The 24,978-nt window shown below is 45.8% G+C and overlaps 1 protein-coding gene across 1 annotated transcript in view; it reads right to left on the bottom strand.

Annotated features, from left to right (window-relative positions):
- The window catches only part of CSMD2 (CUB and Sushi multiple domains 2), a 575,415-nt gene that overhangs the window by 199,294 nt on the left and 351,143 nt on the right, over nucleotides 1-24,978 (bottom strand). The window contains exons 14-19 of the mRNA XM_074976068.1: nucleotides 20,306-20,632; nucleotides 15,712-15,906; nucleotides 12,749-12,887; nucleotides 9,735-9,922; nucleotides 8,520-8,708; nucleotides 6,960-7,076 (exon numbers count right to left, since the gene is read on the bottom strand). Coding sequence (XP_074832169.1) covers nucleotides 6,960-7,076; nucleotides 8,520-8,708; nucleotides 9,735-9,922; nucleotides 12,749-12,887; nucleotides 15,712-15,906; nucleotides 20,306-20,632 — 1,155 coding nt within the window. The remainder of the gene's footprint in view (nucleotides 1-6,959; nucleotides 7,077-8,519; nucleotides 8,709-9,734; nucleotides 9,923-12,748; nucleotides 12,888-15,711; nucleotides 15,907-20,305; nucleotides 20,633-24,978) is intronic.

The following is a 24,978-nucleotide window of genomic DNA, read 5'->3' as shown; positions in this document are numbered from 1 at the left end:
TTTCAACCTTGTGACATTTGGAAGTGTTTAGAGGTACCGATGAATTATTTAACATCTCACTCACACTTGCAGATTCCCAAAACCAGCTTCTATTTCTCATTTCCACAGAAGCCTGTAGCCAGGTGATTTCCATGCTGGTATTCAAAGACAATCAGGAACCCTTTGTTTATGGGAAAACCATCAGCTCCGAAGTGGCAGCAGCAGCAGCTTTTGCAGAGACTGGCAAGGTGGGATCCTGTAGTACGCATCTGCTACATAAACCATTTGCTCTGGAGCATCCTGTCCAGCAGCCCACCCCCATCCAACTGTGTCCTCCTCCTCCCAGCCACTGTGGACAGGGACTGCTCCTGCCAAACTTGAGCAAACCCCTGCCTGCAGCGGGAGGAGAGCTACCCCAGCCCCTACTGCTTAACTGTAATCTGTAAACCTCATCCATTTAGCACAAAGCTTATTAGTTAACTAGTTAACCATTAACATCCTTAACTCTGCCTACACCTTTGCTCTGGCCTGAAAATTACTGCAGCACAAAATGGGTCAGCCTGAAAGCAAATCTCTTTTTACTAAATTAGCAGGGAAAGAAATCATTTGGGTCACTCTGAAGTTATCAGATGAAAAACATTTTTTTTTCAGACTTAAGTATCTTAAAAATTAAACTCTTTTTAAACTGAAATTTTACAGCCCATTAGTCCTTAATGTAAATTAGTGCCTTTGGGCATGTAAAAAAAGCCATTACAACTGTCCAGCTGTTCCGTTTAGAAAATTACTGTATTGCTCACATGCAATAAGCCGAGCAAAAATTCAGGAGGATCTGGGAACAGATGACTCATGAAACTGATATTTGTGCTGTGGAGTATTTCACAGCTAGGTCGGTGATCCAGCTGCCTGAGAGTGAGAAGATTTCAGTTCCCTTTCCAGCTCTGCCACTGAGTTGCATTATCCTTCTATGCTCTTTGACTCAGTTTTAGTCTGTAAAATGGGGATAATGATCTTCAGCTCCTTTGTAAAGCACTTGGCACCCGTAAATGAAAACATGCTTTATGAGAGGTAATTGTGGTTATCAATGCAGAATACAGCAGGAAGAAGGACCAAAAATTACCAAGTGACAGGTCTTCTGTGGCCTGTACCAGGAGAACTGGTATGCCTCAGATCAGTTCCACTAGGAAATCACTACTACAGTTGTCCCCGAATGACACAATTGAATGGAGACCTCAACACAGTGGCTCAGAAAAAAAGAAACGGGCATGAGGGTCAGACTGGGAAAAAGGAAAAAAAGGAGGGTGGTACTCTTCCAGACACCACCTACAAAGTGAGGTGTCTGGAAGAGTTATGAAAATGAAACCCATACGTTGTGAAGATGTTCAGAATATGATTGTGTACGCTGCTTGGGACAGACAATCTGCTTCGGCTTGGCTTGCCTGTGGGTGGAAAAGAATATGCCTATAAGCTCTGCTAGACCATTTAGGATTAGATTTTAATTGACTAGAGGGGAAATAATAAGAGTTGGCATCTCTCAAAATGCCAAGCTCTTGTGGGATCAAAATAAGACATGACCCACAGCAAACTGCACCCCTCTCTGACAACTCTACAGAGAGACAGATGGTTAGCAAAGCTGGCAACGGAGTTAACCTCTCATTGAGGTCCATGGAACGGGTCTTATTTCTCTGAGCTGTTCTTCCAGTCTCTTTGAACACCCATCTCTGCATTCAGTCACACCTGGAACATATTTTAAAACTTATCTTTGCAACCATCATAGCTAGGAGACCAACTTTTAAAAAAATGCCAATGCAGATTCTGAAGACTGTCAGGCTGCATCTTCGCAAGAGGACTGATATAGCATGAGTGCCTTTCTGCTGGTTTTTATAATTGGAAATACACATCTCCTAGAACTGGAAGGGACCTCATCACAAGGTCATCTAGTCCAGTCCCCTGCCCTCTTCACAGGGCCAAGCACCATCCCTGGCATCTATTTGCCCCAATCCCTAAATGGCCCCCTCTAAGATCGAACTCACAATCCTGGGGTTAGTAGACCAATGCTCAAACCACTGAGCTATCTAAGTCATGATTTGTGTTGGAAGTCAACCTGCCCTCCTGCAGAGAATGCCCCTTCCAATCTTGGACAGCCATGGCTTTCAGGTATCATGGCAGCACATGGAAGGTCCTGAGAGACACAAGGGCAAGACTTTTAGAAGGAAAAACAATGACGAAGACAATGTGAATTGTGCCTGATTCACATGAAGACTCGGTTACTTTTCACTGATGCTCACACGCGTGGCTAGTGAAATGGAACAAAAAGATACTCCACATGGCCCGGGTTATGGTTTAAATGAATGAAAGGGAAGGGCGAGGAACCAATCAGCTCTCGTCCTCCCTCAGTGGACCACTGAGTGGCTACAGATCCTGGAGGGGTAAGTGCCACACTCAAATCCTCAAACTGTTGCCAATCTTCTGCTAGTCCCACCCAGTCCCTACCCTGATTGAAGTGGGAGGGGCATCATTAGCACCCATGTAAAATGGGTGTGTCACCCAGATGAAGCAAAATGCTTGGATGGGGCAATGTGTTTAAAGATGCACTATAAAACGAGAGTTATAGAATTCTATTGCACAACAGAAGGGCTAAGTCTTGACTTAGCCTGGTGCAAAGGGGAGTGTTTCGTTTCAGAGGGGATGTAGTGTCCCATCCCCCACCCCCCCACATAGGGCACCGTAAATGGTAAGGACAGTCCTGGTAAGACATGGTGCAATTCTGAGCAGAGATGCTTGGGTAGAGCTGTGCATGAACAGACTGAAACAGGAGCAGCCTGAGGCTCTGCAAGTCAGAATTCGGCTGGCATTGGTAAATAATGAGTCTTGCAAAGCAGGGGCTTGTACCAGGTCTGCAGGCAATGCTGCTCATGCCAGAGCGATTAACGCTCTGACTTCAGTGAGCACCAAATTCAACAGCAATGTTAGAAAACGGGGCATTCAGGAATGAGGCTGGAACAACGGCCAACGTTCTGCAATAACTGGGTGGCGCAAGTGTGGTCAATGAGGCTTCACAAGGAATAATTAGAAGAATTTGTAAGTGTCTTTGCTGCCCACCAAGCCAAACTAATCCCAATCTCTATTATTTTCACTTGGGATCAATCAGTTCCATTGCATCTGACTGCAGGTATGAGAGAGGTTGCTGAACAGGGCTGAGAAATGTCTGCAGAAAGCATTATTCTGCAATTTAATACAGTAAAGCCTAGCAAAAACAGATCATTAAAACAGCGCCCACAGCTTCAATGGAAACAGAATATTTATATACAACACAGCACAGCCAGGCATCTGACTATATTCTTGCCTTTCCCAAAAGGATTAGGTAAGAGGAAAATTGCAGATGTGTCCTCACTTTCCGTGTGTCAGTACATAAACACGCCTTGTCTGAATTCCAGGAGCAATGAGGAAGAGGACTACCCAACACAGCGGGCAGCTTGGGGCCAACCTCATATCATTGTCTTATACAGTCTGAAGTGTCTTCTCCTTTCCCACCCAGCTCTGATTTGTTTTCATGTTCTCCTGATTCCTGCATTAACACAGCCCCATGCTCTCTCTGTGACTTACCCAGGTGCCACAGAAATGCAGGGAGGGGGACACAGCGAGGCACAGAGCCAGAGGACCAAACAGCTGGCTCATTACATTGACAAGGAAAATGCAGCTGAGTGTGGATGGGGCGCACGGGAAGGAGAGAGCTCTACTGTTTGCTGGTGTTTATTTCCAGCAGGTTGCCGGTAATTACCACTGGAGGAAGGAGCAGAGCAAAGGAAAAAGGGGAAGAAAACAAACAGCCCAACAAGTTCATAGTAAAACAGTTTCTTGTCTCTCTGGCCCGTAGGTCATGTTTACATTTTTCCATTGGAATGATGGGAGCTATTGCAGAGACAGCGTGGTGAGAACAGAAATTTTAATCAACATGAGCCAGATTTTCCAGCAAGCTCCAGACTGGAGTTTCCAGGGTGGGGCCAGCTTTTTTCAAAACGCTTGGCACCCAGCGACTTTGTTTCCAACACCCATCACAACTTCCAGAGCTCAACAAGCTGTTTGGACAGTCTGGCCCCATATTATTTAGACCAGTGTTTCTCAGCCTTGGGTACATGTACACCTGGGAGTACACCAAGGTCCTCCACAGGGTACATCAACTCATCTAGAGATCTGCCTCATTTTACAACAGGCTACATAAAAAACGCTATTAAAGTCAGTACAATCTCAAACAATGACTTGTTCCTATTGCCTCATATGCCTTACGCTGAAATGTAAGTAAAATATTTCTATTCCTATTTATTTATTTAACAGTAAGATGGTAGAAAGTCGGCATGTTTTCAGTAGCAGTTGTCTATCTTTGTGCGTGTCTTTGTAAGTAGTTTTTAAGTGAGTTGTAACTTGGTGGTATGCAAAACCAATCTGACTCCTCAAATGGGTACAATAATCTGGAAAGGTTGAATGGCCCTTGTTTTAAGACCTCAAATTCCCTTAGGACCATGTTTCTCAACTGGTGGTATGCGCTCCCTTACACGTAAGTGAGAGAAGCCTGGGGATACTTTCAAATTTTCTTTTCAAAAAGGGTTACTTTATAACAAAAGGTTGAGAAACACTGATTTAGACCTGCTCTGAGCTGTAGGCTGGGATGACCCCCATGGCACATCACTGTCTGCAGCCCCCTATCCTACACTAGCATGCTTGGCGGTACCCTTCCATGCATTGCTGAACCACCCGTAGCAATGGCAGGACGCATTAGCAGAATTAAAAAGGAAAGACTAGTGTAGACACTGCCCTGTTGTTTGAAAATGCAGTTTGCCAGGGGCAAGAGATATGCTTTTGTTGGTGGGGAGAGAGGAAAACACAACTGCCAGCATCTGAGTCACCTCTTAGGAGAAGGTGTCAGGTCTCTGTGCTCTGCATTTGCTTAGCAACAGGGTAATGCAACGTCTCTCCTCAGAAGAGGTGAATCCAGAGCAGAATGGATTATTGGAGAGGGGGCTGGCACTACTCAACAGGCTACTTTTCCCAGCATGCACAGGCTCCCTTAAGACCCTGTGCTTCCCATGGGCAGGTTTCTACACTTTAATAAAAATAGGGCTTGCAAAATCGGCTGATGCTAGCTTCTTGATAGCTGGTGTAAACAGAGAGATGCAACCACAGGTTGGTTTAGGAAGAAACTTCCGGTGAGCCACAGGAGCCCAGGTATTGGATCTAACCTCATTTCCCATAAGATACTGTCACAATGTTAACCTAACCCTGGCTCCTTGCATCATGGAGCCAGGCGTCTGGGGGACATGACACATGGCCTCCATGTCAATTAGAGGCAGCGGAACACGCATGATGGAATGGCCAAGTACATCACACAGTTGGACCACTTCGTATACATTCGTCCAAGGGTCCTGACCAGTGTTCCCTCTATATTTTTTCCATCTATGGGTGGAATAAATTTTGTTATGTGCACTGACGTATGTGTGGCTGTACACCACCAATAGAAACACATGCTGCCTACTATGACCAGCTGTGGATGCTCTGCTAATCAGCTGGGTGGCGCCTGAATACCTCATGGGTGGCCACCCACAAGCTCACCTTACAGGGAACTCGGGTTTGGACAAGCTTTCCAAAGGTGACTTTGGTTTTGGCTCTAGATTTTCAGAAAGCAGAAGCACATGGAATTGGACTGAGGTGCCCATGGCCATGCAAAGATTCAGTGGCAGAGCTAGCAGTAGAAACCAGGATTCCTGACTAACTGTAGCCACCAGACGTCATTGCTGTTTCTTCTAAAATTCTGAGTGTGCAGGTGTCTGTGAGGGCACCGTGGACGTCTTCACTTCCTTACAAAAATTGACTGGAGTAGTACGGTTTAGCAAAGAGAAACTGGACCAACGTTCCCTCTAGTCTTTTCCGTCCTCATGTGAATTTTTCCATCCAAGTGTGGAATAATTTTATGTGCACTGAAGCAGGTGCACCACCTGTAGAAACACAAAACCTAGCTGTGGGTGCTCTGCTGATCAGCTGGGCAGTATTCAGAGCTCTCCTCAGCAGCTGCACAAGCACTCAGCTTATAGGGAACGTGGAACTGGACCCAGGCCCCAATAAAACAAGGAGCTGTTCAGGTCTCATATTCTTCTCCAAGTAATACCTAAGACCAATACCAGTTGCAAGATTCAGTTATGGCCTGGGACTATTGCCAAAGCTTGGATGTGAGGGTTTGAGTCCATCTAACTATGTTCCTATGCCACCACTCCCCATTCCTGAGGAAAGACGAGATGCTCCTGAGAAAGCCTTGGCCGTACTGCCCAACCCTTAGAGTCATCCCCATGTCACTTTTGTGAGGTTGTAACAAAGTGGGGTGTGTGTGAGGATTTTATTTCCCTGGTTAGGCTGCATGTGTTTCCTGTGAGTGCCTCAGTTTCCCCTGGCAAAGCATCAGTGCATAGTGGTAATGGGAGTTTCAGCGTGATGGCTTCTTACATGGAGACAATGGAAGTTTCTGATCTTTGCCACCAGGAAACAGGACAAAGGCAGGAGGAGGGGCCTGTCTGGTTTGAACTGGAACTGGGTGATGGGAAGGGATTGTTCTCATACAGCTGGAGAGGGAGGAAGTAAGGCCAGGGCCCCAGCTTAGGGACCCCTCTGGGCCCCTCTCCCCAAGCTGGATTGTACTGACAGCTTCTGGTTTCTGTGCTGAGAAGTCTGTTCTACGCTGTGTCCCTGTCACCTAATAAAGCTTCTCTTCTCCCTGCTGAATGACAGTCACATCTGACTGGGGATGGGGTGCATGGCTGGGACCCCACGCTCCATGACAGAGGTCTGATGGGAAACAAAAGAAAGAGATTCCAACATATCCTAGCTATTTTGGGCTTGCCCCTGACTCTGTTACGAGCCAACCATAATCTTTACACAATGCCGTCCCCCAAATACCGCACGGCCCCATTTCTTTTCAAACCCTCGCAGTGTCTCACCTTTGCCATGAGACGTTTCTATCACCCAAGTGCAGTTCAAATTATTGGGGTAGAAATCAGGGAAGCCCGGGGATAAGATGGTACCGCTGGAGCCGCGGATGTAACCCCCACAAAGAGCTGCAAAAAAATCAAACATGCTACAATCAGATAAGGCGAGGGACTGGATAGGAAATAGGAAGAGGGTTAGAGTGAACTGGATGGGAATATTTAACACAGAAATGGATCACAGTTGGCTCTTCTTCCCTTCTGTCCTCTCTCCTCCTCAGAGGACGCAGAGACAACTTGACAAAATCCATGCTACAGACATTTGAAAGTACAAAGGAGATGCTTCTCCATCAAGCTTGTTGTAGTCGGCCTATGGCATCCACTGAAAAGGGAGCCTGTGCTAGCCACAATGGGTGACTAATTTTATAACCAGTGATACTACCTATAGTTACAGCAAATCGGAACTCCTGCCTCCGGCATATACTTGATTACTGCAGGGGTCAGGGAATATAACCTCTTTTCCCCATGTAAAGCTTTGCACCACTGTTTCCTCTAATTTTTACCATCCGTTGGTGGAATAAATTTTGTTAGGCACACCAAGGCATGTGCAGAAGTGCACCACCAGGAGAAAGCCATGCTGACGGCTGTGGGTGCTCTGCTAATCACCTGTGCGGCTCCTGACTCTCTCCTGGGTGGCTATCCAAGTGCTCAGCTTACAGGGAACACTGCTTTACACCATATCCAAATGCCCTGTAGGTGTCTTTATTTTCTTGTAATGCATTACCTGCACTTTGGGCCCTGTCAGAGACGGAATGCCAGAGCCAGCTGATCAAGGGGCAAGGACGGAATGGGCCATGGACAATAAACTCCCAGTTGGTAACAGAAGTATACTGAGAAAGCAGTACAGGGAAAGAGTTCTACTTCTGTAACTTTTCTGTGTTTCAATGGAGACCTTAGATGTTCAAGGCTGTAAACTGGGCACATCTGACGAACACCAAATTCACCCTAAAATCCACCACCATCAGCCTCCCCACAATAAGCCACAGATGTTTATTCTCCATGAACACCAACACTCCTCCATCCCATGGGAAACTATGCTTATGAAATTCCAAATAAGATTTGCAGAGGAAGTGCTGTTAAAATTTAACAATCCCTGCTCCAGACCCCTCTGGTAACTGTGGTAGTTGCAGTGAAAACTGAAGATATGACAGCGTCATGATCATTGTCCTAACTATGCAATATTCCAGCCACTGCAGAGTTTTAACAGTACTAATGGTGCATGAAAACCAGCTTGTATTGCTTGGGTCTTCAGCCTGATACAAGACCAATGGTCCCTCTAAGCTTTTTCCATTCATGTGCAGAATAATTTTATGTGCACAGAGGCATGTGCCAATGTGCACCATCAACAGAAACACAACACTTAGCTGTGGGTGCTCTGCTAATCAGCTGGGTGGCACTTGAATTTCTCCTAAGCGGCCACCCAAGCACACAACTTACAGGGAACACTGTGCAAGCCACTGAGAAGTTACTGGTGCTGGGTTCTCTTCGGCAGAGGCACTGTTTCAAAACACTCACCCTCACAGCTGGGCAGAGGCCTGCTCCACTGGAAGTTAGGCTCACACTCCAGCGCCTCCCCGTCACTCAGGGTGTAGCCCGAATCACAGCTGAACGTCACCAGGGCTCCCACGTAGAAATCATTTCCATGGCGTTGTCCGTTCACAGGGATCCCAGGGTCCAAACAATGATCTGACTGGAGTTTCACAGCTGCAGCCAAGAAACCATCAGAGATTTAATGAGACTAAACCATATCCCTCTGTGCCCCTTAAACTGTACGGTGGCTGCATGGGGAGGAGGAATTTTATCACAAACTTTCAAATAATTCTGGTGCTAGCTGAGAAACATGCATAAGGCCTAGGTTGGCCCCAGTTCGGCTCCCCAAATCTGCATCATCCCAGCTTGGGAAGCACTAGCACAGCATAGCGTTCACTGCCTGGAACGGTAAGGTTTTAGCTGGAGGGCCTGTGAAAGGGCCATGTGGGACACCAAGGATTGAATCATAGAGTCCTAGGGCTGGAAGAGACCTCAGGAGGTCATTGAGTCCAGCCCCCTGCCCAAAGCAAAGCCAACCGTAGTTAAACCATCCCAGCAAGGGCTCTGTCAAGATGGGGCTTTAAAACCTCTCGGGATGGAGATTCCGCCAGCTCTCTGGGTAACGCATTACAGGGCTTCACCTCCCTCCTAGTGAAACAGTTCTTCCTACTGAGAACAGACTATCTCTGTCCTCTTTAGAACCCCCTCCCCGCCCCCGTACGCAATAAAGAAGCCCATTTACCCCACCTGCCACTGGGTCTCCCTGCTCTTTTCTTCCCAACAATGAGTTCCTCTCTCTAGCCAAGCACCTTCCTCTGCAGCACTCATAAAACCACGTGAACATCAGCAAGGACTGCACTTGAATGGGTAATTGACAAGCAGGGTTCTCACTGGCTGTTCTCTGCAAAATCTGAGGGATGCTGATTAATTTCAAGGCGAGGGGATAATACAGAAAGAGGAAGTCAAACCTCCTTCCTTACAAAATGATTCTGTTCTGAAGATGTTGTTTCAAGCTGTAGTAAACAACATAAAATAAATACCAATCAAGAGGATCACAATGCAGAGGCGGTTATCAGATTGCAGCAGACTGCAGTTCTCCAAACATGTAGGAGTAACAGCGCTAATTACATGGCAGAAAGGAGAAATGGCACAAGTGGGAACCTGGAGTGAGTCCTTTGTACAGCTGGATACAACACTTACTTTCATAGCGGATCTGAAAACCGATGTCAGAGTGACTTTTGTCAGTAGAGAAGAGGAGGTAGAGGTAGTTGCTGGTGCTAATGAGGAACTGGGGCACTTGAGTCCCATCATAGACGCCTATCAGCGGGGAGGAATAGGACCTGCCATCTCGCACTTCCAGGGTGTCATAATTCACCTCGGTCTTAAACCTGCCAAGGACAAAGAAATGGGTATTGTCCAGGCTACCATTTTCAAAAGGCTACTAGCAGAGAGGCAATGTGGTCCACTGCCCAGGAGACCAGAATAGGCGTCCTGAGCGCAATTCATGGTTCTCCTGCTGCACGATATAGAGCAAGTTATTTCCTTGCTCACTTTTGGGGTCTTGTCTATTTAGAAGCTCAGGGCAAGATTTGTAAAGGTATTTAGACAACTGGGCACTTCACATGTATTGAAGTCAATTAGCTTTAGGCACCGAGGTACATTAGAAAATGTCTTTAGGCCTTTAAAAATCTGGCCCTGCACTTGCTGTGGCAGGAACTCGCATGTGTCTGCACACAGTGGTGTGTTGATTAAAAGAAACTGCATGGCCCAGTAGCTTGAATATTGTACAGGTTCCACTTCCCTGGTCCAGCACCCTCAGGACTTCAGTGGTCCTGAAGGAGGGATTTTGCTGGACCAGAGTGGTTAATGCTCTCTTGGTTCCTGGCTGCCTCTGCTGGCCTGCCGCAGCTCGCTCCCTGGACTCAGCTCTGTGCAGGGCAGCAGCAGAAAGCTGGTTCCTCAGCCCAGTCTGGCTTCACATGGGGCAGCAGCGGGAAGCTGGCTCCTCAACCCTAGCCCCACGTGTCTTCCTCTGTGCCTTTCTTTTCTCTTCCATCTTTTATCTGTCTTGTGTATTTGGCTGTAAGCTCTCTGGGACAAGGAGTGACTCCTGGGTACTCATGCAGTGCTGAGACCAACAGGGCTCCTGAGTGTTACCGTAATGTAAATAATATTCAATGACTCAGTGAGACGCAGCAATCACTGCAAGTATCCTACAATCCCAGACAAATATATTCTCAACCAGACAATCCCCATTAAGTTCCCTTGGCAATGTTCCTTTTTGGGGCCCACTGGAACTGTGATAGTCCACGTCTCTGAAATCAGTGACCACTTTGGAACAAAACACTAAAACAAAGGTTTTGATTTCAATCTCTCGTGTGTGAATTTCTCCACCCAGTCTTGCATCATGCAATTAATGTGTCAAATTCATCCATGGCGCACTTGGAGTTGCACCAACACTTTTGGAAGATGGAAAAAAACCATGAAAATGTTTCCAGAGGTTTGCAAACAAATCTCTGTGATACTTATGGAAAAAGGGAATTTGTTGCCCCATTTTTGATGCGAAGTTACATCCAGAGTGTGATGGATTTCAAAAACTTCTATCCCAGTTATTGATCTGGTCCTTTATACCATAACATGAAAAGGCTTCATGGAATGTATATATTCCCATGACATCTCAGGAGGAGGTTTAGAGAGGAAACTGAAATACAAAGTGACTTGCCTTAAGACATTGCGTAGGAGCACAGTATTGATTCGGGATCTGACCCAAACAAGTGTCCTGCCCACTGCACCCTGCTTCCTCTCATTTAAAAATCAGAAACAGCTCAATTTCTCCTTAACTCTGCATAAAACTGTTGACTGGATCTTAGTTTTTTAGCCGTCCAAACCAGTTGCCTTACACTCATCCTCAGTGCTGGGTAGAGTTTAGCAAATGGTGGTCTGGATGCAGAACTGGGAAACAGGAGGCAGAAGCTGAATCCATTTTCACCCCATGACATCTGACCTTCAGTTCTCCTAACTGTAGAATTGGGGTATGAATATTTATTTACCCAGCTGGTAGGTCTGTGGTGAGGGTTAGATCATACAGGCTGCACATCCCAAAACCAGACTCCCTGGTTTGGCAACATTTGTGGTCCAGGAGGACCATAGATGATCCTGGACCTGGGAGCCTAGTGGCAGAAGGGCTAGAAGCTGGCAACCCTGCCATGCCAGAACCCTGATGGGGCTGGCATCTGTGGGGCAGGGGCCAGCATTCACAAAGCTGGTGTCCAGCAGCCCAGAGCTGTTATCCATGGGGATAGGGAGGGCATCTGGTAGAGCTGGTGTCCACAGTGCTGGGGCTGGTGTCTGGCTGCCCAGCTAAGGCTGGGACCAGCATCTAGGGCTGGTGTCCACCCAACAGAGACCAGCATCTGGAGCCAGTGGCAGCCTGGCTGGGCCAGTGGTAGTGGGGCTGGCAGGGGTGGAAGCAAAGCTAGCAGGATGGGGGGCGGGGGCTGGTGGCAGGGATTCTCACCTGTTCTGGCAAATTTTCTCGTTCAGGACCGGTCAGGTCCCAAGGGTGCTGGACCTGGAAGGTCCAACCCATAGACCGAAAAGAGCAGATTTAAAAAAGGAAAAATATTTCCTTTAATAAAATCTTTCCTGATTCATTTCACAGAATCACAGGGCTGGAAGGGACCTCAGGGGGTCATCTAGTCCAGCCCCCTACTTCAAGCAGGATCAACCCCTACTAAGTCATCCCAGCCAGGACTTAAAAACCTCAAGGGATGGAGAATCCACCACCTCTCTAGGCAACGCATTCCAATGCTTCACCACCCGCCTGGTGAAGAAGTTTTTCCTAATATCTAACCTACACCTTTCCCTCTTCAACTTCTGACCATCTTAATTTCAAAACTGCACATTGTCAGTGGGAGAGGGGGAAGATTAGCCAGTTGTAGAGCTCAGTGAGAGGGAAAGTATTACAAAAGCCCCCCTCTCTTTTTCTTTGGAACTTGTGATGCAAACTTTTGAAACAAAATTGCCAAGGAAGTGACCTGACTGTCACAGAAAAGCTCTCACATGCAACCCTTCAGTGCTCGATACAAGGCCTGGTGCAGGACCTGCCTGAAGTCAGCAGGAATCTTTCCATTGACTTCAGTGAGGCTGAGGTCACACCTACAGGCAGTATTGGTTACAGAGAAGCCATGCAATTTTTTATCCTCAGTGACCACCTGTCAAAGGTAATTTTGATGGGATATCCTGGCTGAGCCTCTATCACCCACACACAGTTCAGAGAGTCCTTGTAGAAGCCAGGCCAGCCCGGGGACAGGATCATGCCACTTGCAGAAGTCAGATGGCCACCACAGGGAGCTGGGGAAAGAGGAAAAAGGAATCAGGGGAAGGTTTAATTAGCCGAGTTGACTCCCTTGAGGTTCTGACAGAGGACGTAGCAGGACCTAGAGGGGTAGAGTCAGCAGTTACGTTCCCAGTGAAGATTGGGCTCATGCAAATGCACTCTCTGGGACACTGAAATCTTCTACTTGTGCAAGATTCCTCATGATGCTCCCCTCAAACCGGCCCTGGAGGACACAGGGAGAACGCAGTGTTCACAACCCAGCTAGGACTTGTTCTCTTTCGGCTCAGACAGCCATCAATACCTTAGTCAGTCTCAGCTCTGGCAGCAGCCTTATAAAATGGGCACCAGACCTGAAACCTACCCAACTCCCTCCCCACAGGCCAACTAACAGCTACCAGGCAGTAACGAATCTGTCACTCAGGACCAGTGGTACAAAGCAGTGGTCCCTCTAGCTTCTCCCATCCCTGGACAGAATAAATTTTATGTGCACCAAGGCATATGCAGATGTGCACGACCAATAGAAACACAAGCTGTTGGCTGTGGCTGGTCTGTAAATCAACTGAGCTGCACCTGAATCCCTCCTGTGCAGCCGCCCAAGCACTCAGCTCAGAGGGAACACTGGTGCAAAGGTGCTTAGACATGTACGGATGCAGACAAGGGCCCAGTGGGAATTTAATAAGTGGCTATTTGTGTTAGGTGCCTAACTTCCACTGGTTTCCAATAAGCATTAGCTGCCTAACTTGCTTAGACATGTTAGTCAATCCCACTGGGCACCTACCTGCCTGCGTAAGTCTAGCCTCAAGAGTCTGATCCATTGATTTGACAGGGCCCTGGATCAGCCCTTCGCAAGCTGAGATCTCAACAGTGACCCAAAAGCAAAAACGAGTTTCTCAAAAACATAAGCCAACCTGTGTTTCCCAAACCTCCCACTTTGTTGAGTTGGTGGGGGAAGATGCTCTTTTTCAGATGCAAACTTCTTCCCTGTTAATTTTGCAGACCCCCAACAGTATTTCATAGAGACAAAGTGGGTGAGGTGAGATCTTTCATTGGACTCATTTCTGTTGGGGAGAAAGACAAGCTGTTCTATACTGTTACCCAAATGCTTTTTCTTTTTTAAGAGCTAATTAGAATTTGCATTTCCTTGAGCACATACTGGAGAACAAGTCAAAGGCAAGCCAAAGAGATCATGCATAGAGAAGTACAAGTTAATAGAGCTCAGTTACCAAAGCTCTAACATAAAGTCAATAAAATACAATTGTATGTACATATTTCTCCTCCCCTTGCCAGCTAGGGACATATGCATTGTTAAACACACAGGCTCACAAATACTGAGCCAGCCCTATAAATGTTTAATTAGCCTACTCCCTGCAAAAATCAAAACAAAAAAAAATCAGTCGCCTGCTGAATTACAGTCAATGTGGACAGCAAGTACCCTCTCTTCTCTTTAATGGAAAAGACAATTAAGTATCCTCCACTCTATTTGCAGAGTAGCATTAAAACATGGATGGCCAATTACTGAAATTATTTCTCAATACTTCAGCACATCTGAAATTCAAACACTTGCAAATATCACTTCCTGGCATCTCTTCTCTGAGAGCACAGAGGGAATGAGGCCTTTTAATGTCTAACAATCTCTTTTAATTTCATTTCTGTTTTCCACATTGGAAACTTTAAAGCACCAGGATTTGCTTTGAAATCCATATCGGAACCTTTAATTCTATCCCCTCTCCCTGTGTGTGTGTGTACAGTCATAGAAATATTGCAATGGAGCTGTAACTGCAAAACATCTAATTCCAGAGTCCGTTATGAGGGTCTGATGCATTACACAGTTATTCATACACTGAAGATTCATAGAAAGGTTCGAATTTCTATAACAAGAAACTCATTGTTCCTTTCATGGCAAAGACCTTTTGCTTCTTCTATTATTTAAAGGACATATAAGATTTCTGGTCTCAAAAATCAGGAGTGAAAAGAAAAAGAAATGAAACTGAATGCATTTCTACACTTCCCCTTTTCTCTTCTTTACATCTCATCATGAGACTTGTCATGAAGAATTTCATTTTTTTTTATGAGCAACTCAAAGTTTTGTGTGTGTGAGACAGGGCCAGCAAGAGAGAGAAGGAAAACACCTACTGTATACAGATCTGCAATAAAAATCCTGTAGTTTATTTGAAAAAAGTCACAGAATTAACCACTCCATGATTGTTTGGTTGCTGTAAGTGTCTAATGAAGCTATAGGATACAGGCAAGAGTCCAAGGCTGGAGAAATCGCATGTGGGGGAGAGGACTAGAACCCTGGTTTTTCAGCTCTGAATAACATGAGCCACTAGCCGTGGGACAACTGAAGTTTCCAGTATGGAGGAGTTCTGCAAAAATTGTGCATTAATTTAATTTTATCTATGCTGTAATGCCCTTTGATGTCACTGGAACGCAGCACACAAAGCATGGAAGAAAGGTGCAGGATTGGGCAGTGATGGGCTGAGGTAGTAGCTTCCTTTTCTCTGGCTTTCAGCCACTACTGGGAGACTGCTCTCCCTCTAATACGTGCACATGTATACAAACTTTACATTGCGGTGTTAAGGTTGGACCCTGCAGCTTGCTAAGCACTCTGACCCCGATCCAGCAGTGTCTCATCTTAAGGACCTGGTGTTTTGTCTTAAGCACGCAAGCAGCCCATGTTCTTGAGTGAGATTATCCATGTGCTTAGAGTTAAGACCCTGCTATGCAGGATTATTGACAGTCAAGTCCTCATGCATTTTGTCTTCTCTCCAAACCAGTCTCTCCCCCAACTAAGTTGTCCCTGCGGATGCAGGGAGAAGGGGAAATACAGCAGTTTACCTTCACATCTCAGCACGGCATTGTTCCAAACCACATTGCCTTCCTTCAAGATGCAGGTGATCGTCTCCGAGCCATGGGTCCTTATGAAACCCTCTTCGCAGAGGAAGGAGACGGAGCTCCCAAGCTGGAGGCTGTCACCAAACCGCTTCCCATTGACGGGAACTCCAGGATCAGGGCATTCATTGTGCCTGAATGCTGCAAGGGGTGACAAGAGGGTGGTGAGTCAGCCACTTCCCCACCCAACCAAATCCAGTATTGTCACGTCCACAGTGCTGCCTGGTGCTTGGTCTTGCACCACGGAAGGCAACAGGGGACTTGACCGTTGATTTCAGTTGTCACCGATGTAAGAACAGACAGACCAGCGCAAGGAGTCATGTACTAGCCGAGAATTCAGAAGACCTGTGTTCAAATCCCAGCTCAGCCACAGAGCTGTTCTGTAACCTTGGGTAAATCACTTAGCCCCTATGTGCTGCTTCAGTTCTCTATTATACAACAGTGTTGCTCGCTCTGCCTCACACGGATGCTGTGATGATAATTATGGCAGAGGCAATGAAGCACTTAGATGTCATGGACATAGGACACCATAAGCACCACAGATAGATCAGGCCCCTCTACTGGAGATGATGGGTGGTGCTGGTTGAAAAACAGCATGAGCCTGTGTAAAACTTCCCCATTCTGACTTTTGATTTTAAAATTCAAAACAAATTTTGAGCATCCCTAGTGAAAACATTCCCACCTAGCTTCTGATGTTTGTTTTAAGCCAGCTACCCATTAATTTCATTCAGTGCCCCCTAGTCCTTATGTTATGGGAACAAGTGAATAACATCTCCTTATTCACTTTCTCTGTACCTGTCTTGATTTTATAGACCTCTCTGATATCTCCCACAGTTTGTCTCCTCTTTTCTAAGCTGAAAAGTCCCAGCCTTTTTAATCTGTCTCCAGAAGACAGCCATTCCAATCCCCCCAACCATTTTTGTTGCCCTTTCCTGAACTTTTTCCAATGTCAAGATAAATCTTTACAAATCATGTGAAATCACTGAATGAATTTCCCCAAAGCTCCAGAAATGCTCCACAGAAAACAGCCAAGAGGCAACTGTAAACAGAGGGGCAATAAACTGATATTTAACGATGGAATATGAAATGTTCGAGGGCCTGAGGATAAAATGAAGAACACTTTTACCATGGTCTGTCATAAAATATATGACCTCAGCCATTACTACTATTATAAAACGAAGGAAACAAAGTAATTACCTTTTAATGTATTACAAAATTGAAAGTGGGATTGCACATACAGTATTCATAGGTGCAGGGTAGTTTTCAACACTAGCCTTTACCAGTAGTTAAAAATGAAGGCAATCAATCAGAAAGGAAGAATTTAGTCTGAATAGTCCACTAAGTTTATAATTATGTGTGCCTCACCTGAACAAAGTTTGTGGCACTCTTCTGTGGTCAGCACCATATGAAAGGCAACAGTACCCAGATTAATTGTACACTCCTCTTCTTACAAGAGCAAAGTATTTGTCTGACTGGGAGAAGTTCTGGATTATGTCTGGAGCTGTCTTACTGGCATAGCACCACAGGTTGAATGTCCCTAGTGTGGCACCCTCAGGACTTGACTGGTGCCAAACCAGAGAATTTGCCAAACCGCAGAAGGTCAATATTGTCTAGCACATTACCAACACTGCCACTGCTGATTGGGCTCTTAGAAGACATTTGGGGGATTAATTAGAGCTAAATAACAGCAAAGGACACTGAGCGCCAGGATAACTTTATGGGACCATGGGAAATTTGGCTACACCCCTGGTAGGTGGGTATCCAGATAACTAAAATCATGACAGACCACAGATGTTGCCAGACAAGAGAGCTTCAACCGATCCTACAGTCTGTTAGGGCCACATTCAGATAAGAAAGTGGAAAAATTAGATTTAACATCACAGTCTCCATTTCTGTGCACTCCCCATGTGTCTACTGTATGTATCTGTTGTCCCTTGTCTAACCCTTATGCTATAAATTCTATGCAGCAGGGACCCAGCTGCTTGTGATGTGTTTGTACACTGCCTACTCCAGTAGGTGTCTTGGTTCATGATTGGTGCTCATAACTGCTAATGGAATACAAATAAATAATAAGGACTATCTTGCTAACAGTGGTATCTAATTGACTACAAAACTTGGGGTGAGCCTTAACTTTTCATCTCGCCAACCAATGTCACATGCGCCAGGAAGTTAATGGTTGACGGATTTAGAAAAGAAAGGGACAAATTCTTTGCTGGTATAAATGAGCAGGAAGAATTTGAGTTGGTAGTATTCATTTACAGTTGCAGAATTTGACTAACATAACTCTTCCTACAGGGAAGAGCCAGCATCTGAAATTCCACCCTCAGGAGTCCATGACATAACAGACGTAAGCTGCAGGTCTTGTCCTCATTTATCATTAACGATAATGCAAAGCAGCACTGGCAGAAGGGCTGGTATGCCCTTTTCTTTAAAACCTCAAGTATTAGTTTTTGCCCAAACTAGACCACCCTATCTGAACAGCCAGCAGCCTGATCTGCTGTGACAAATGGCTGATTTGCAGTCATCAGCAGGAAAGACTATTAATTTAGCAGTGCCACTAACGGCTGTTACACCTTGACTCATTTATCATGTCTGCTGAGTAGGTTTAATAATGTCCTTTAGCACATTACAGGATGACATGAGTGTAAATTGTTGGGGTAGTTTGCATTCACTTGAACACTGAAGGCCTGAATATATGCGAAGCCAAACATAACCCTGTCTGTTTCACTCCTTCTTTATATATTATGTGTCTCTCACTGTCCTCAAAGTCTCCACTTGCCTCCAGTGAATAATGATATTACTGAGCCTAAGGGTACCTTCCATTAAAAGATCTCAAAGTAGTTCAAGTTTGGTTTTATTTTTTAAATCAGCCAAACCTCTCTCAAATAAACATTCATGGCTACGTCTACACGTGCAGCCAACATCGAAATAGTCTATTTCGATGAATAACGTCTACACGTCCTCCAGGGCCGGCAACGTCGATGTTCAACTTCGACGTTGCTCAGCCCAACATCGAAATAGGCGCAGCGAGGGAACGTCTACACGTCAAAGTAGCACACATCGAAATAGGGATGCCAGGCACAGCTGCAGACAGGGTCACAGGGCGGACTCAACAGCAAGCCGCTCCCTTAAAGGGCCCCTCCCAGACACAGTTGCACTAAACACCACAAGATCCACAGAGCTGACAACTGGTTGCAGACCCTGTGCCTGCAGCATAGATCCCCAGCTGCCGCAGAAGCAGCCAGAAGCCCTGGGCTAAGGGCTGCTGCCCATGGTGACCATAGAGCCCCGCAGGGGCTGGAGAGAGAGCATCTCTCAACCCCCCAGCTGATGGCCGCCATGGAGGACCCAGCAATTTCGATGTTGCGGGACGCGGATCGTCTACACGGCCCCTACTTCGACATTGAACGTCGAAGTAGGGCGCTATTCCTATCTCCTCATGAGGTTAGCAACTTCAACGTCTCGCCGCCTAACGTCGAAGTTAACTTCGAAATAGCGCCCAACGCGTGTAGACGCGACGGGCGCTATTTCGAAGTTGGTGCCGCTACTTCGAAGTAGCGTGCACGTGTAGACGCAGCTCATATGTTACAGATGAGGAAATTGAGGCACCCAAGATCCTGACCCACAATCGCCTGATTCCATTCACAGCTGGGAAAATTACCAGGCTGGTAGTTGTAGAACCAGCCTGTGACTTGAGACACCCAGGTTTGACTACCTGCTTTGACACAGGCTTTCCATATGACCTCAGCAAGTCACCTAACATCCCTTTGTCGCAGTTTCTCATCTGTGAGCAGGAATAACACCACCTGAGGGGTGTGGGGAGTATGAGGATAAATGTATGAAGGACTGATGCAGCCCATGTAAGGACCTTAGAAAGACAGATTCCTAGTACACCGATCTCACCACACGAATGTACACATGAAGGGTGTGTGTACATGGGCAAAGTTATTCCAAAATAACAGCAGTTACTCTGAAATAACTTGGGCAGCATCTAAACAACGCACACATTATTTTGAAATAAAATCGAAATAGCGGGTGCATTATTTTGATTCCAGTAAATTTCATTCCATGAGGAATAATGCCTATTTTGAAACTGCTACTTCAAATTAGGTGCTATTAAGATGCAGAATGGTGCTATTTCAAAATAAGCCATAATGCACTCTAACGGGACTATTTCAAAAGAGTGCTATGTGACCGGAAATGCTATTTCGAAATGCATTTTTGTGTGGTTGTGTTATTTTGAAATAAGATTGTGCAACTTAGCCATGTCAAACTATTTTATTTCAAAATAACGCAGTTGTGTAGACATAGCCTCACAGAGCCAGGAACCAGAACCTGCTACCCATGTCCTTAAGTTCTGGTCATTAGACTCAAAGGCCAATGTTCTGATCTCTGTAGAGGAGGAACCACACTGACATTGGAGTCACTCTGGATTTACTCTAGGCTCTGCTTGATCACAGTCTGCCCCAAGACGATAGCTCCAAATGGCAAAGTGGCTCGATCTCGAGCTGCTAAGAGAAAGGAAGGATTTGGTACTTACTGGTGAAAGTGATGTTGAAGCCCCTTTTCTCCATGGAGTGGTCAGTCTGGAACTCAAGCCTGGCTACATGGCCGCTGCTGGTCAGAGAAGAAGGGATCTGGCTTCCTGAGAAAGTCCCCAGCACTGGAGACTCAGCGGTCCCACCATCCTTCACAGCTAGGAAATCAAACTGAGGCTCCACATCAAAATCGTTGAACGCCAAGTGGATCCGGCTCTCCGGCTTAGCTATAATTAGCCAAACACAGTGCAAGCTGCTCCCATACTCTTCAGGGTAACTGGGTGACAGGACAATCCCAGACGGGGTGGTGAAGTTGAAAAAGCAGGAAACTGCAATAAGAAAGCATCATCAATCATGCGGCACACGGTTCCTTGAATGCTGATATGTTACTCCGGCCCTGCCCCAAGCTGTGTAATTTATATCAATTCATATCCATTTTGCTTCTTAAAGAACTGAAGATGGGAAGGGATCAGTACTCCAGCCACTGCTGGACATCAGTGATTTAACAATAAAGGGGCGGGTGGGGGGAAGAGACGTATACAATCCAAAACAAAAAAAAAAACCTGCTCTGATCCGTGGCTTTGAATGACGAATTTCCAGCCAGGGATTTCATTCTTGATGCTGTTTATAATCCTGAAGCTTTGAAATCCCACCCCACCCCCAGGGGATTGCAAGGAGAGTGTGGCTGAAGAGTGTGGCTTTTTTGTTTTGTGTTGTTTTCCAAGTGTTCAGTGTTGCTTAATGGAATTGGCCTGCAAGAGATTGTGCACCTTGCAGGGTGAATTCCACAGAACTCTGAACGGTTTGTGAAAGACCCACGGTAGCTGACAACAATAGTTTGGTGGAGGGCAGATACACCAGGAGCTGAGTGAATGGTTTCTGTTCCCTGAGGTAACTTAACAGCTTGCCAGATCAGGTACCTGCAACCAATTAAGGCCTGCTGGGCTACTTTAAAAGGTTTCCCTCAGGTAAACAGGGGGAGAAGAGTTGAGTGAAGGACTGAGAGGAGGAAGTGTGTTGCTGGAGAGCTGAGGACAGAGTGCTGGTGAAGAGAGAGGAAAGATTCCACTGAGGGAGAAGGAATTAGGTGAGCATTAGGAGGAAAGTGGCCCAGGGAAAAGGCTACTGTATTGGGTTTAGGGAAAAACCCATCAGTTGCCATTACCTAGAGTCCATAGGCTGGAAACCTGGAGGAGTGGGTGGGTCTGAGTTTTCCCCCACCATCCCCACACTACAAAATGTCTGCACCTGGAGAGGGAGACATGATTACAGAGGGGTTTCACCCCAATCCCTTCACTGTGTCAATGATGAGGATGGCTCAGTAGGTCATGACCCTGACTTCTTGAAAAAGGTAAAAGACAGTGTAGTGGGTCACAGCGAGCCTCTGAGGCAGAGAATAAATGCCCAGATGAACAGGACCCACAGGACATGGGCAGAGCTTTGCCACATGAAGTAAAAATACTCCAATCCTCTTCTTTCCTGCAGGAGTGGAAGCATTTTAAGCCTGCGGTGTGCTATTTGGTTCACGTGCTCATTTCCTAAATGGAGTTCTAACCTAAGCCCCAGTCCTACAAATCCATACAACCTGATGCATGCAAGCTGTCTCTGTAAACTCAGCAGGATTACTCCTATGCATAACTTCATTGCCAGGGGTTAAATTCTTGCAAGGACAGGGCTACAGATTGCAAGCTTCTTGGGGCAATGGTGGATGGGGCCCTGCCACTGCTGCAGTCATTTGCCCCATAGCAATGTGGGTAAAAAGCAGTGCCCTTATGATGTGATAGCCACTTTGCATTGGGATCGAGCACTTCAGAGAGAATAGGCTTGCTAACTGGCTTTTCTCTGCAAAATGCCATCCTGTGGTGTCCAACATGTTAGCCACTAGCCACATGTGGCTATTTGGCTGGTTGAATGTGGCTAGCTGGCTTGAACAACAAATATATTTTTCAGAACAATGTGGCCAGTTCACTAGAGCAGGAGCCACTCAGAACTGGTTGGACACGACAGCAGACGCTCACACTGGTGCAAACAGAGACAACAACATACAAAAGGCCACACTCTTCAGCACTGAGAGCCCTGGACAGCTCCCTTTTCATTACGAATAAACCAGGAACTTTCACAGGACTAACATGCTGTGAATCACACTAGATTCCTGCCCCTGCAGACATCAGTGCATCTGTGTCTACATTTGCATCCCTCTTTTGAAAGAGGAATGCAAATGAGAGAAATGGAAAATGCAAATGTGGCACTGATTTACATATCTCATGCTTTATTTGCATAATATCTTTTTGGAAGAGATTCTTTTGGAAAAAAAATAGCCAGTGTAGATGGCGCTCTTTCAAAAATAAACCCCATCTTCAAAAGAAACCTTCTTCCAGAAACAAAATAGGAAGAAGGGTTATTTCAAAGATGGGGCTTATTTATGAAAGACACCCAACTACACTGCTTTTTTCTTTCGAAAGACTCTCTTCCAAAAAGAGATTACACAAATGAAGTGCAAGATATGTAAATGAGTGCTGCGTTTGCATTTTCCATTTCCCTCATTTCCAGGAATGCAAGTGTAGACAATGCAAGTGCAGCTTAAGTGGCAGGGGATGAAGGGGCACCAATGGAAATGAAAAATCCTCAGCCCACATAGGTGACTGTTTTCAATACAGGTGCTATTTCAGCTGACAGGGTCCTTTAATTCTGATTTGCAGTGCTCCTCTCTAATTGATATCTACCTGATGACTTCAGTGCTTTACATGCATTTTGCTACTCCTCCCCACACCCCTTCACCTGATGTATATTTATTAAAAGCTATCATTTAACACACTTTTCATGCTACTTCTTGGCAAGAGGCTACAACTCAGAGGATGGCTTTGGGTTCTAATGTGGCATTTATGCAATTATTTGGTTGGATGTTTGCCCTCCCCACCAGTCGGGGCTTCCTTTATCTCTAATACTTAATGGTCTCAAATCAAATAAAATGGACATTACCGGACATCACTGAGGCTAAGATCTACAAGCCATTTCCTGCTCCTGATAACAACGAGCACAGGCAGCTACATTAAAGAGAAAGGAACCAAGCTGCTGCCTCTACCAATTAGTTGGTGTGGGTAGGAATCTTTATTAAAAGGGATGCTGTCAAGAATTTTTGACAACTAAGTCCTACTATAATGGGTCTGGGAATGTCTATGTATTAAAAAAGTAAACATGCTCACTCACTGAGTAATAGAGAGAATTGGTACTGTGGAAGTATGAGACAGACAACTCCCATGTGGGCCCAGAAATCCAAATAAGACCATATTTTTGCTTTGGGTTTGCAAAGCACCTAGCACAATGGAGTCTTGGGCTGTGGTTAGGGCCCTGAGCTGCTACAATAATATACCTAATTAATAATGATGTAGAACCTATAGTATTAAGCTTTGCAGATCCACATAGGAGAAATGTTTGCAAATCTGTCTATCACAGATTTAATTTACAAAGTTTGTTGTGAAAATGAAGACACACACAAAGAAGGAAAAAAAGAAGAGATTTGCTGACCTGACATTTGTTGAAAAAGGAAGAAAAAAACCATAGAGGGGAAAAAAACAAAATTATTCTAAGGGACAGCTCTCCAGGTGGTGTAAACTGATGCAAATGGAGCAATGCTGAATTTCATCAGGAGGTAGATTATGGGACGCTTGCACCCCCGGCACTGGCTACCTGCACTGTAGGGAGTGGCTGTGGGGGAACCAGCCCAGGAAATCATGATAAGAGTGGGCTGAGTTGTGCTGGGCATGCTGGATGACCCATATGGTACCAGGTATGAGGATGACATGGGATATATTTGCCTTGGAACAAAGGGAAAACAGAATTCAGCCTGTGCTTGACAGCCACAACTTTCATCCTCATCTGTTCCTGGAATAAAGCTACTAACCACCCTCTCGGACACATGTTAATCCCAAGTGAGGTTATGGCCCTGTATATGAATACACATGCAAATAGAGAGTCCCTTTACCTAGCAAAACACCAAGGCATTGCAATATAAATGTTAAATAATGAGAACAAAAATAATGCTGGGAGATTGAAGTCCCCTGCCTCGGGCACTCTGCATAGCAAAGAAAAGGAATCTCCTCAAACAACAACAGCACAGATAAAATATGAAGTGAAATACACTGTAAGATTAGGACAGGCAAACAAATGCAAGAGACATGAGACAACCACTCTGTGGTCCAGACTGAAGACAGGCATACGATGCACTGGGCAGTTCTTTTCCCCTGAGGGAGACGAGAGAGTGCAAAGGTAAAAATTAGATGATCCACAAGTAAGGATTTCACCTGACTCAGGTGCACAGAGGGAAATGCACACAGCCAATAGCAGTGCCATCAGGAATAAGGGAATATCTTCATGCACAGGATGGCTCAGACGTACCAGTGTAAACCCAGTGAGGCCAGTCGCTTTTGCAGGGTGAAGTGGTGGGGTGACCAGAGGGGGATTTATGCATATGCTTTGGTACTTTGCTGAATTGGGACCTATTGTCTATGATCCACTCCCCATTCATTTCACTGACAATTGACTTCTTTGAACCCGACTCTGGCCAACAGTCAACAAAAGATATCACTGAGTCTTTGTGAACACACTTATATGGCACCCAAGTGAGCATGCACACACACACACACACACACACGCACGCACGCACGCACGCACACAC

This window comes from Carettochelys insculpta, chromosome 24 (assembly GCF_033958435.1).
Source record: "Carettochelys insculpta isolate YL-2023 chromosome 24, ASM3395843v1, whole genome shotgun sequence".
NCBI lineage: Eukaryota > Metazoa > Chordata > Testudines > Carettochelyidae > Carettochelys > Carettochelys insculpta.
This window is presented reverse-complemented; position numbering and strand designations above follow the sequence as displayed.